Raw genomic sequence first — 11,563 nt, forward strand, 5'->3', positions numbered from 1 at the left:
GCCAGTGCAGAGGAGGAGGAAGGAGGCAAAGACAAGACATTGGCTCCTCCTCCTCCTCCACCTCCTCCATTGGTCTGGGAGCAGACGTTGGCATGTCGTGCTGCAGCTTTCTGTTTGTAGTGGTTACTGTGCAGCTTGTATTTCATTAGGAGGATGAAGATGAAGACGAGGACGGAGGCCACAATGATCCCACCGATGATGATGATCATGGTTCCTCCCAGAAACTGTTGATGAAGGTAAACAGACAGTCAGAAACACATGACTTTGTCATGACTCCTGCTTCTCCTCCTGACACTCACCTGGTCTCGTATGGAGTGGCAGCGTCCGTACTCCGACTCTGTGCTGAAGGACACACAACCCACCAGTTTGGTGCCGGTCAGGGTCGTGATACCGTCATCATACACGGCCAGAACACACAGTTCGTAGTCCCGGGAGGAAGCCAGGTCACTGAGCAGGAAGTACTTGTGATTGGCTGGAATCATCCTGGACGAGAAAAAAAAACAAAACGTGACTTTTTATTTCAGAACTTTACTCTTCCATGCTCTCAGCTCAGTCTGTCTGATGTGACTGTTTTAGTGACACAAATAAATAACAGAGTCAGCCATCACTGATGAATGTGGTGAGGGAAGGTTGGAGCAGTGGAGTGTGCTACACGTTTAGTTTTCTATGAAAATGCAGACGGAGGACAGAGTGGGCAGGTGGTGCTGAGAGGAGCCAGGAAAGAGAAAGGGCAGAGCTAAGAATACATAGAAAAGAAATGACTTAGTTGAACAAAAGTGAATAGTTTTTGTCTGTAGGGGGCGCTTTAGCTCTCTGAACTGATCTGAGTGCAGATGGTGATGGAGAAAAGGGGGAGCAATGGAGAAGGCAAAGAGAAGGAGCAGTGCTGCAGAGAGGGTGAGGCGGTGTCGTCTGTTAATGTGAAGTGAGTGAAGCATCATGGGAACTATGCCCAGGATTATTCACACTGGAGTGGTGTGAAATAGAAGCAGTGAATATGGAGGCATGAAGCCCTGACAGAGGTTGGATCCCTACAGGTGGAGAGACGTAGGTGAGTCTCTGTGATTGGCTCCTTACTGATCACATGACAGTGGTCAGAGGAGAGAAGCTCACAGCTGCTTCTCCTGTCAACGCTGATTCAGGGTAACCACGGAGGACTGTGTGCATTAGCTGCAGTTCTGCATTCATTCAGAGGGGGTCATCAGTGTGAACCGGGGAGGTCAGGGTCATTCACTTTCTAACATTCATTCCTTTTCACAGCACGAAGCAGTAGAGGGCGGAGCTAAACTATGGACACTACATTTACAACAGGATTCACAGAGACTAACCCCACACACACAGGGAGAACATGTGAACTCCACACACATTAGGCCCATGACTATTTATTTCAGCAAAACTCCTGCAGTTTGTTGTTGGTTATGTTTGCAGAAGAAACACGAAGGTCCTCGACGTGGACCCTAACCTCAGGTCTGAGCATGGGACAGGAAGAAATCACCTCAGTGTTGTTTGACCTCCAGACTGTGGTGTCAAACCAACAAACACAGGGAAATATAATGTGTTGGTGTTTCATCAGTCAGCAGGTGGCGCTGTCAACACAGTTCATGTCTGTACTGAACACAGTGCCAACATAAAAGACAATGTGATGACAACAGCTGTTGATGTGAAACACAGTCTCACAACTGGACAACATGATGTCACACCTGTACCTGTTGACAGCTACAACCACAGCTATAGCTACAGCCAGTAGTTGTGCACAATGTCGCACTCATGTGGTCAAAAGCAGCAACAGCAGCAGCAGCAGTGACTGACTCAGGGCCACAGATCAAAGCTGTTTTCTCACCCTAGACCCTGAGTACATGGACACATCACATGACGCGGAGACATCACAGTAGTTCTCTCATCTGCAGACCTGACCTGGAGAACCATCTGTCTAACTTGAAGGAGTCTTCGCTGCCACCCATTGGTCCACAGTTGTAAGAACCTGCTCAGGTCCAGTCTGTGGTGATGGTTTTAGACACTGAACGCACCTCTGTTTTCAGATTCATCACAGATTTTAGGTCATTGACACTGACTGTCATCTGCTTCACTTCCAAATGTAACCACTCACTGAGTGATGTTGCTAGGCAACAGTGCTGGCTGATGGGACCATACAATATTGGCTGTGCTGATAGTTGGTTAAAATAGGCTCTGGTCTGCTGTTAGCCACCTCACGTCTCCAAACACCTCACATGTGCAGATCATGTGACAGGAGGAGGTTGGTGACCCCTAATGATCTCTGACCTCCTTATGAAGCAGCATGTTTAAATAACTCCTAGGATCTTTATATGTTTTCATTTTTTTAATTTCACATTTTACTGCAAATTACAGCTCAGATGGGACTGAAATAAAACAAAGTTTGTTTGATGTTGTCTGTCATCTATGAGGATCCTGGTTCATTTGGACTGGTCCTGGGGCCTGGTTCTCATGTGATTTAGGAAGACTCTTCTGTCTAGGACTAAGAACTTTACTTTAATTAACCTCAACTTGACCCAAACGGACTATTTTCATTTGATCTGCACCTGAATTCAAACCAAATCAGATTATTCTTTTTGAAACCCGTATCCCTAAGGTCATACCTGTATATGAGAATGTCGTCCGTGGAGCTGTTGTACTGGATCTGGTACATGCGGACTCCTGGGATGTGGTTCTGTGGCGGCCATCTGATGGTGGCAGAGCTGGACGTGAGGTCTGACACACTCACCCTCTGCTGCTCGGCACGCACTTGACCTCCGCTAACGTTGGACTTGATGGATGTGGGAATGTCTGACGGCCCCGGGTCCAGGTCCAGTTTAGGGTCATAGTGTGGTGAAGGGTTGACCACCAGCTCGACCGGGGCAGTTGCTTCCCCGGCGGCATTGGATGCAATGCAGGTGAACTTTCCAGAATCCTAAAAAAAACAACAAAGTCTTTCTGTGTCAAAGTGTCACTGAAGTCACGTGACCACATTTCTAATCAACCCAAGCTCTACCTTCACAGAAGCTTTCAGGATGTCCAGTGACCCGTTTTCATAGCAGACGGTTCTGGACGTGTTCCCAATGAGCTTCCCATCAGGGCTGACCCAGTGGGTTGAAGGCTCAGGATCACCAACAGATTTGCAGCGCAGGCTGACCTCCTGACCTTCCATCACAAACATCTTGGAGGTGTGACGTGTGATCATTGGCGGCTCACAGACAAACTCCTCCTGCAGAGAAGAGTTGGATGTATTTCATCTGATAGAGTCGTGGGTTATTGTGACATAATCCAGCCTAAAATAAGGATAATAATAATCTGTGGCCCAGACGTCTTGGTCAGTTTTTCAGTTGAAGCTGAAGCTGCTCTGACTCTGACCCACAGACCTGGGCTCGACCTCTGCTCCAGACTAATCCTCTTACAGTGATCACTGATGAATGTTTCTGCAGGTCTGAACATCATCTTCTCTGATGTGGAAACCTACTACACTTTAATGTTGGGGAGAATGAGCTTCTCATTTTCAGCTTCAGAAAAGTTGTTTTTTTTTTTCAATAAAAACAAAAATATTTTTTCTGTATCGCCTGAAGTACCACTTCAGGCTAAACTGATGAAACTGTTTCTGTGAATGTGTGAGGTTCTCTGACCTCACAGCTACTAACCTCTCTGATGGTCCAGAAATATTTTCCAGCCAGATCTTTTGGTGAGGCACATGTTTCCAGGTCGTCTTCTCTGGTCAGTCGGCGGAGCCACACCAGCTCACAGTTACAGTGTAATGGGTTTCCACCAAAACTCAGAACCAGAGCCGTGAGAGGAGAACCTTTCATCTTAGCGTAGACTGGGATCCGCAGGAACAGAGGGTCTGGAGGAATCTTCTTCAGTTTGTTTGACGTCATGTCCAGTCTGCAGATGGAACAACAGAGATGAGAGAGCACAGAGATAGATGGATGGATGGGTGGATGGATGAAGAAGAAGACAACAGCGCCTCCCTGTGACACTCACCTGGCCAGTTTGTGCAGGTTGGAGAAAATCCCCTCCGGTACACTCTCGATCAGATTGTGGTCCAGACTCAGTGTGTTGACACTGACCAACATGGCCATGGTCTCCCAGGGGACGTCCACCAGGTTGTTGTAGCTCAGATCCAAGTCTTCCAGGGTTTCCAGGAAGTCCTGGAGAGAGATAAGGTGTCAGGGTCATCACCATGACAGTTCGTCATTCAAACAGGCATTCAACTGGTCCCCACCAGTGACGGTGGTGTGCAGCAGCGGCTGTACCTGGAAGGCTCCCTCTGATATACTGTGCAGCTGGTTGTTGGCCAGAATCAGGTGCCTCAGATTCACCAGGCCCTGGAAGTGGGAGTCGTCCAAGGTGGTGAGGCGGTTCGCATCCAGGTGGAGAGCGTGGAGGTCCTGGAGGTCGGCGAAGGCGTAGGGTAGGATCTGACTGATGGTGTTTCTGCTCAGGGTTAGGTGGATCTGAGAGGAAAGAACATGTTCAGAACCAGGTGCACTACTGTTGTACCACCTGAGATCAAAGGTCAACAGTGGAATTGTTACTGAAATAATAATAATAATTTCAGAGCAGCTCTGACCAGACTGGTCATGTTGGCAAAGTCGCGGTGCCTCAGTGATGTGATGAAGTTGTCCATGAGCCTGAGCTCTGCCGTCTGACGGTCGATGTTGGGAGGAACAAACAGGAGGCCTGTCTTGGCACACAGCACCGTGTAGGAGGGCAGCAGATTCTGGCAGGTGCAGCGTTTAGGGCAAAGCATGCCGGAGATGCGGGTGGGGAGGGAGGACAGGAGAACCATGAAGAGGAGGAGGAGAAGGAGGGGAAAGCAGACGTCCATGGCTCCTCTCCTGCTGTAAAAGAAACGGAAACATGAAGAATTGATGACTGTGATTGTTTTTCTTTCTTGGAGAAACAAAAACTGACTTCACTGACACTTGGTTTAGTTTTAACCCCACTTGATGAGAGAAGGAGGTCAAGAGGTCAAGCTCTACCAGGAGCTCCTTCTGTGATGTCACCGAGACTCGGCTGATGTGTTTGATCAGTGAACTTCAAGTCTGCTGCTCTAAAAACCTTGGTGTGAAAACTGGGCCAGCACTGGAGAGGAGGTTTTGTTGTTTGTGTGAAAATGTCAGCGTTCAGATGTTGTTGTTGCTCTAATGCTGCTGGGACTCCACACTAAACAGGTTTAAGCCAGAATAAGCTGCTGCCGTTCTGGAGAGGGAGTCAGCCAAACGAGGTGTTTCCTTTTCACCATTAAAACTGGATTTAATCAGAAGGTGACTGACGTCTAACCACTGGCACGCCTGACAGGAAGTGACCGTGACACGATGAGATTGAAGTGTACGATCGAGGAAAACACTGTCATTATAAACTGTGCCTCATCAACTCCACTGGTTGCTGGAGAACCGAGCTGACAGCAGCATCCCTGTGTGGTTGTAATGAGAATTACAGTCAAACAAAATGACATTTCAATAAGAGGCCCAGTGTCAACCACCCATATTCTGCTATTCTCTGGATTCTCTCAATCCACTGTAATCCATTGTATTTCATCATAATCCACTCTAATCCTACATCCGTTAGCATGTCATTAGTAGCGTTCCATAAACCCTGATCCGGACCTGCAGCCTCTTCATCACAGAGATCCCTCTTGAAAAGAACTCTTTAACACCATCCATTCACACCATCCATTCACACTAACTTACCAGCAGGCGGTTCCTGGAGTCTAACAGACGTGATCCCTGGACAACTGTTCTCAGACTAATGAGACAAATGTCTCTGTCTAAGAGTTTTATGTCTTTGATTCTCTCCCTTCAAAAACACTTTTCATTTATAAACCAAATGAGTGCTCGTGTCAGAGGTTTGTCCGGCCTCGTCCTGATGAAGCTCACTGTTCAGACAGATGGATGAGAACCCTGTCCTGATGGAGGAGTCATTTGACTGGACCTCCACACAGAGTGAGGAAATGATAAACAGCTCTGGTTCTGCCTGACATGGGTTTAATGTTGGTTCTCCTCGGGCCTCTCAGAACCCCTGCTCCCAAACGTAGTATCAGTTGGTACTGCAGTAATGATACAGTAGCTGCGTCATTAGTACTTTTTACAGCTTGGCTCAAAGGTGTTTTCTTTCTTTATGACTCTGTAAATGAGGACTGGTCAAAGTGCAGCTGGTCCAGGGATGGTCCTGCACATGAGGAGAGGCAGACGAATACTGTCAGAAAAAAAACAAAAACCACCACCACAACACAGTGGAGTTTTTAAGGTTATACTTACGTCAGTGAAAAAGGTACAAATGAAATGAACCTGTGAATCCGCCGAGGCCTCTGCTAACAGATGAGCTCATTTACATCCACCCTCAGGTGAGAGCAGGTGTAGAAGAGTGGAACGGTGGAGGAAAAATGGGGCTGACTGACGGACTAGATCATCACACCTCTGATAGAGTGTTCTGATGATGATGATGATGATGATGAAGATAGTGTTGATGTGTCAGGATCTTCTCTGCATTGACCTTATTCTGGTTTTAGAGGACCGTCCTCATTTTCCCAGTGTGACAACAATAATCAACTTACTGAACGACCACAACCACAACCATAAACAAAGTTTGTCTCAGGGAAGTGCTTCTTTTTCACTTCCACATTATTTATGGAACATTTTTCCCATTCTTCTTGTTATTTAGGTGGAGGTGAGTAGGGTTTCTCCTCCACCCTGCGTGTAATGGTGCCAGCTGTAATCCCAGTCTCTGGGGAAGATGATTCCGCTGAGCAGCATGGTTGGGGTCTGGGGTCAGCAGGGTGAAGTGAAGCTCTGATGATTGACTGCTGGGACACGTCCCCGGTGCCTCTACACCTCCAGACACCGTCAGGATGGTGGTGGTGTGCAGTGACTTTACAGCGCAGACACAGCTGAGTGAGCAGACTGTGTTCTGCTGAAGGCAGAGGACACATCATCAGTGTGATGGTGTCATTATGGAAGAGAGAAGGAAAATGTTTGTGGTGACGTAAAAAAAAATGAATCGGCAAAAAAGCAGGCTGATGAAAAAACATCAGGGAATGTGTGGAAAATAAGAGAAGAAAAGAAAAAAGACAAACCGAGAGGATGTGGTTGTGTTTTTATCAATAATCAATAACTGAGAACCGGACTCTCTCATCAGACCAACCTTTGATCATTTCAGTCTGAAATATGAACCGACTTCAACATGATCAGTGTCAACAGGGTGAAACTGCGCCTCACAGTGGTTACATTGTTTCTTTCATCCATGTTTCTCACTGATTAAGAAGTTTTTATTTTAGCACTTTGTTTTTTAGCTTTTTCCTGTGAAAACCTTCACTGGTCGTCAGTGTTCTGACTGCAGTGAGAGCTTCAGGGTGGGAGGAGACTGACGGACAGGCGCCGCTCAGTTCAACTTACACTATCTTCAACTCAGAACAAATGAACCAAAATACATGTGGTGAGGATTTACGTCACTAGTCTGCCTGGTGTTGACCCCCTGACCACACAGCAGTGTGTCATGGTGTTGTTCAGTGACAGTGTAGAGCTGACTTCAGTCGTGTCTTAGCTCTCAGGCTAACAACCACACTTGAACTTTTTCTCTGAATTCAAATTCCCAGGATCAAAGGACGATGTTTCATGTTGTTGGGAACCATCGTCTGCTTTCTTCACTGGAAAAGGCTCAAATTTGATGACAGCTGAAACTTTCCACAGTCCTGTGTACCGCTGCCACACAAATACTACTACAGTGTGAATATACAGTTTGGTTTTGACTCCTGAAAAATGTCCCCACAAGTACAGAGGGTCCCCACAAGCATTTTACCCCCCCCCCCCTCAACCACACACACACACACACACACACACACACACACACACAGACAGCTAGTGGTATCCTCAAGTCACCCTGTCAAACCTGCAGTGGCGTTGATGTATGGCAGGGCAGGATTTCCATAAAGCAGATTTATGAAGACGTCTCTGGCTCTGGGTTTAAACCTTTCAAGCAGCTTCTCATAAAACTGTCACGTGACACTTTCATTTTTCTGTGGCAGAAAGAGAAGGAGTTCATCACCTTCTTCTGCTGCTGCACCGCCGCAGACGCTTCATTACTTCAGCCATTTCAAGTACATGACTGGATTCCAGAGGAGGGCTCTAATGAAGGAGTCACCTCTGAGAAGGAAACTGGGTTTGTTCTCACCTGGCAGGTTCAAATCAGCAGCACAGGGAAAAGACTGAGGCACGAAGGAGCAGGAGACGGGGCTCAACCACTGGGTCCCTGAGCCACATGTGGTACCAGACTGATAACAATATCAGTTTATGGACGAGGTTGACTTTTTATGTGCAGTGTAAATATTAAATATTATTTGAATGACATTTATGTAAAAACATCAGAAGATGACGTGCTCATGGGATGGTTCATTCTAGAGGACGTTTGAATCACAACCAACTCGTCCAATGGGAGCCTGAAACAGTGCAACATCAACAACAGCTGAGAGGAGAGTATCAGCTAAACAACAAGGCCCCCTGCAGGTCAACAGAGGAATGGTTTCTGAGTTCCCTCCAGACTGACACCTTCAGTATTTACACTCAGTCGTTGTGTAATCAACCCCAGAGTTCTTCTTGGAACGTCCTGTTGTTTTTTGAATAAATAATGAATCACTTCCTGTTGCATCTTTAAAACGCGTGGACGCCGGAGAATAAAACACAAAGACAGCCAAAACCAGACAGGCCATAAAAACAGATCCCCCCCACACACACACAACCTGAAAAAACACAGCCACAGAAAACAACAACAAGTTCTGATCCACAGCCAGGACCAAAGGTCAGGGAGCCGACGGCCGTTTGAATAACTACAGAGGAAGGAGCATCTCTGATCCTTTCTATGTTTACATCATGTTGTTAGCCTCACCCACCAACACACTTGACCTCAGTTCTCCTGTATGTATGACCCCTGACCTCAATGGTTAAGTACACACCAGAACAAAGTTACAGTGACAAAGGTCAATGTTCTCACAGATGGGTTAAAAGGTCAGAGGTGAGAGCAGGTGCTGTGAGAGGGCAGCAGCTGATTAGAGACACAGTGGTAGGTTACAGTAATGGGTGTCAGGGCATGGAGGGAGGGGCTTCAGTGTCTGAGCTGTGACCAGTCTGTAACAGGCAGTCTGTCCACAGTCAGTCTGTAACAGGCAGTCTGTAACAGTCAGTCTGTCCACAGTCAGTCTGTCCACAGTCAGTCTGTCCACAGTCTGTCTGTCCACAGTCAGTGTATTTTAACTGTGTTGACAGAGGGACAAAAACACCACAGCATATTTGGCCCCCAGAAACAATTCTTCTTTGACTTGACAGTCCTTCTCAGAGGTCACTGACCTTTAGTGGACCGTGGATCTAGGTGAACCTGAGTCAGCAGAATTTTTTTTATCTTGTTTTTTCCGGGAGGAAAACTTTAAAAATCAGAGTGATTTTGCTGAGCAGTCTCTGCTGTTTCCTCACTGATTACAGATGACTTCTGATTGTGTCTCATTGACTTTGGAGGAGTACCAGATCTCACACACACACACACACACACACACTGACTGACTGCGGCAGGGTAAACTGCTGATGAAGAGGAGATAGGGAAAAGATGCTAAGTCATGGAAAAACAGCGTCCAACAGAGGAATTTTACAGTGGACCAAACTGAGGCTGAACGACACTCGTCTACAGTGGATTTTCAAATGAAAAGTTAATAAAAAATTGAAAATTTGCACCGTGGTTAAAAAACCCCAAAACAAAGCCAGCAGAGAGAATTGAGCAGATGTTCACTGTGGTTGGATGAAAGACAAATGAGTAGAATATATTTCCACTTCATCACTCAGGTCTACAGATGTTGTCAGCAGTGCCTTCTTCAAACTACAGTCGTTCCATTGGTGAAGATCATTGTTTTAAACAACAACTACTGACACTGACTCTGCAGATGTTCCTGTTGTGACTGACTGACTGACTGACTGTGTCTCTGCTGCTGTTAAATGTGTTTATTTCCGTGGATGGTTGACTTTTGCTCTTCATCATCATCATCTTTATCAGCAGTTCACACACAGACTCTGTGTGCTGTCAATTAATTCACGTCCAATCAGGACACAGCGCAGATAAACTGCCTGGTCAGGAAGAAAGGGATTTTAAAACACTTTTGTTTTGGTCGTCTGTTTCTCATTTTCTGTCTGTTATCTTCCAATGAAACGAAATTACAGAAACAACTGTAAAAATAACAGCATCACCATAATAATCAGGGCGTCCTGCTTCTGAGGGAGATAATGAGCCCTGTGTGTGTGTGTGTGTGTGTAAATACACAACAACAAAAATGACCCACAAACTCTTTAGAAACAACAGTGAAGATGACAACCTGACACTCAGAGTGGAGAGAAGAATCATGGGTAATGAGAAACACACAGTTATGATTATAAAAAACAAAGATTAAATTTGAAGGCACCGTGAAGTGGTCTGAGTGTCCTGTTACAGTTAGGCTTCAAAATCAAACAATCAACAACATTTCATGTCAACGCTGCAGTTGTTGTGTCTGCTGAGCTGAACAGTCTCCCTGACTTGACCTCTGTGTGACCCCTGTCAGCAGAGACCACAGGCACCGGGGTTTGGACAACACAACCAAACAATTAGCAAAGGTGAATGGACATGACAGTCCCAGATGACTTGAGTTTAATTATCAATTCTTAATGTTTACATATATTGTATGATTGTCTGAACCATGAACACTCTGTGGTCCACAACCCTCTGGTTGAAACACCGACTGAGGAACACATGGCTGATAGTAGAGAAACTTAAAGCTTTGACCTTCACATGTATAGTAAATAAACAACAATGAACAAATAAAAAATAGATAAAGTCAAACCCACCTGATGGAGGCGTGTCTCTGATGGAGGCGTGTCTCTGATGGAGGCGTGAGGAGTGACGTCGAGTGACGACCAGAAAGAGAGGAATCTGTGGAAAAGTGGGAGGAGGAGAGGAGAGGAGGACGAGACAAACACACACATAGTCATTGATTTGTCCACAAAAAAAAGTATATCTTATATTTCCTGTCAAAGAGTTTCTGGATTTCTTAACTCATGAAAACCAGACTGTGTGTTGGCAGAGACTGAAGGCTGGCAGATGGTCAGAGCTAAGTCTCTACTGTTGGTCCCTCAGCTTATCTTCCTCCCCTCCTCCTCTCTGTGTGTGAATTGTTGGGAAGAGACAGAAATATCTCTCGGTCTGATATAACGGCACATCTTCTCAGTGACTCTCTGTGATCAGGGTAAAATCTGAAGATGTCTCTGATTACACCACAGTCGTCACACAGACACACACAGAACACAGCCCCCCCCCCCCCCCCCCCCCCCCACACACACACACCCACAGAAACCTGCAAAGGAAAAGAATGGAAGGATGGAAAACACAAAAGATGTAAATGATAGTCTTTAAAAACCTGCATCATACGCATCAGTAAATGATGATCAAGCTCTGGTTCTCCTTCAGCCTCCAAGACTTTACTCTAATCTTCTGTTCATCGGCCTCTGGTTGAGTCCAGAGAATCTTCTGAGTAAAGGATCAATGTAAG

General features: G+C 46.1%; 1 protein-coding gene across 1 annotated transcript in view; it reads right to left on the minus strand.

Moving 5' to 3' along the window:
• Positions 1–11,176, minus strand: part of LOC103378311 (leucine-rich repeat and fibronectin type III domain-containing protein 1-like protein) — a 13,313-nt gene extending 2,137 nt beyond the window's left edge. Inside the window, exons 1-10 of the mRNA XM_025055322.1 lie at positions 11,071–11,176; positions 10,863–10,947; positions 4,577–4,847; positions 4,260–4,460; positions 3,988–4,154; positions 3,648–3,888; positions 3,008–3,220; positions 2,616–2,926; positions 300–483; positions 62–224 (exon numbers count right to left, since the gene is read on the minus strand). Coding sequence (XP_024911090.1) covers positions 62–224; positions 300–483; positions 2,616–2,926; positions 3,008–3,220; positions 3,648–3,888; positions 3,988–4,154; positions 4,260–4,460; positions 4,577–4,847; positions 10,863–10,947; positions 11,071–11,074 — 1,840 coding nt within the window. The 5' untranslated portion in view covers positions 11,075–11,176. The remainder of the gene's footprint in view (positions 1–61; positions 225–299; positions 484–2,615; positions 2,927–3,007; positions 3,221–3,647; positions 3,889–3,987; positions 4,155–4,259; positions 4,461–4,576; positions 4,848–10,862; positions 10,948–11,070) is intronic.
• Positions 11,177–11,563: the final 387 nt, after the last annotated feature.

This window comes from Cynoglossus semilaevis, chromosome 4 (genome assembly GCF_000523025.1).
Source record: "Cynoglossus semilaevis isolate Cse_v1.0 chromosome 4, Cse_v1.0, whole genome shotgun sequence".
NCBI lineage: Eukaryota > Metazoa > Chordata > Actinopteri > Pleuronectiformes > Cynoglossidae > Cynoglossus > Cynoglossus semilaevis.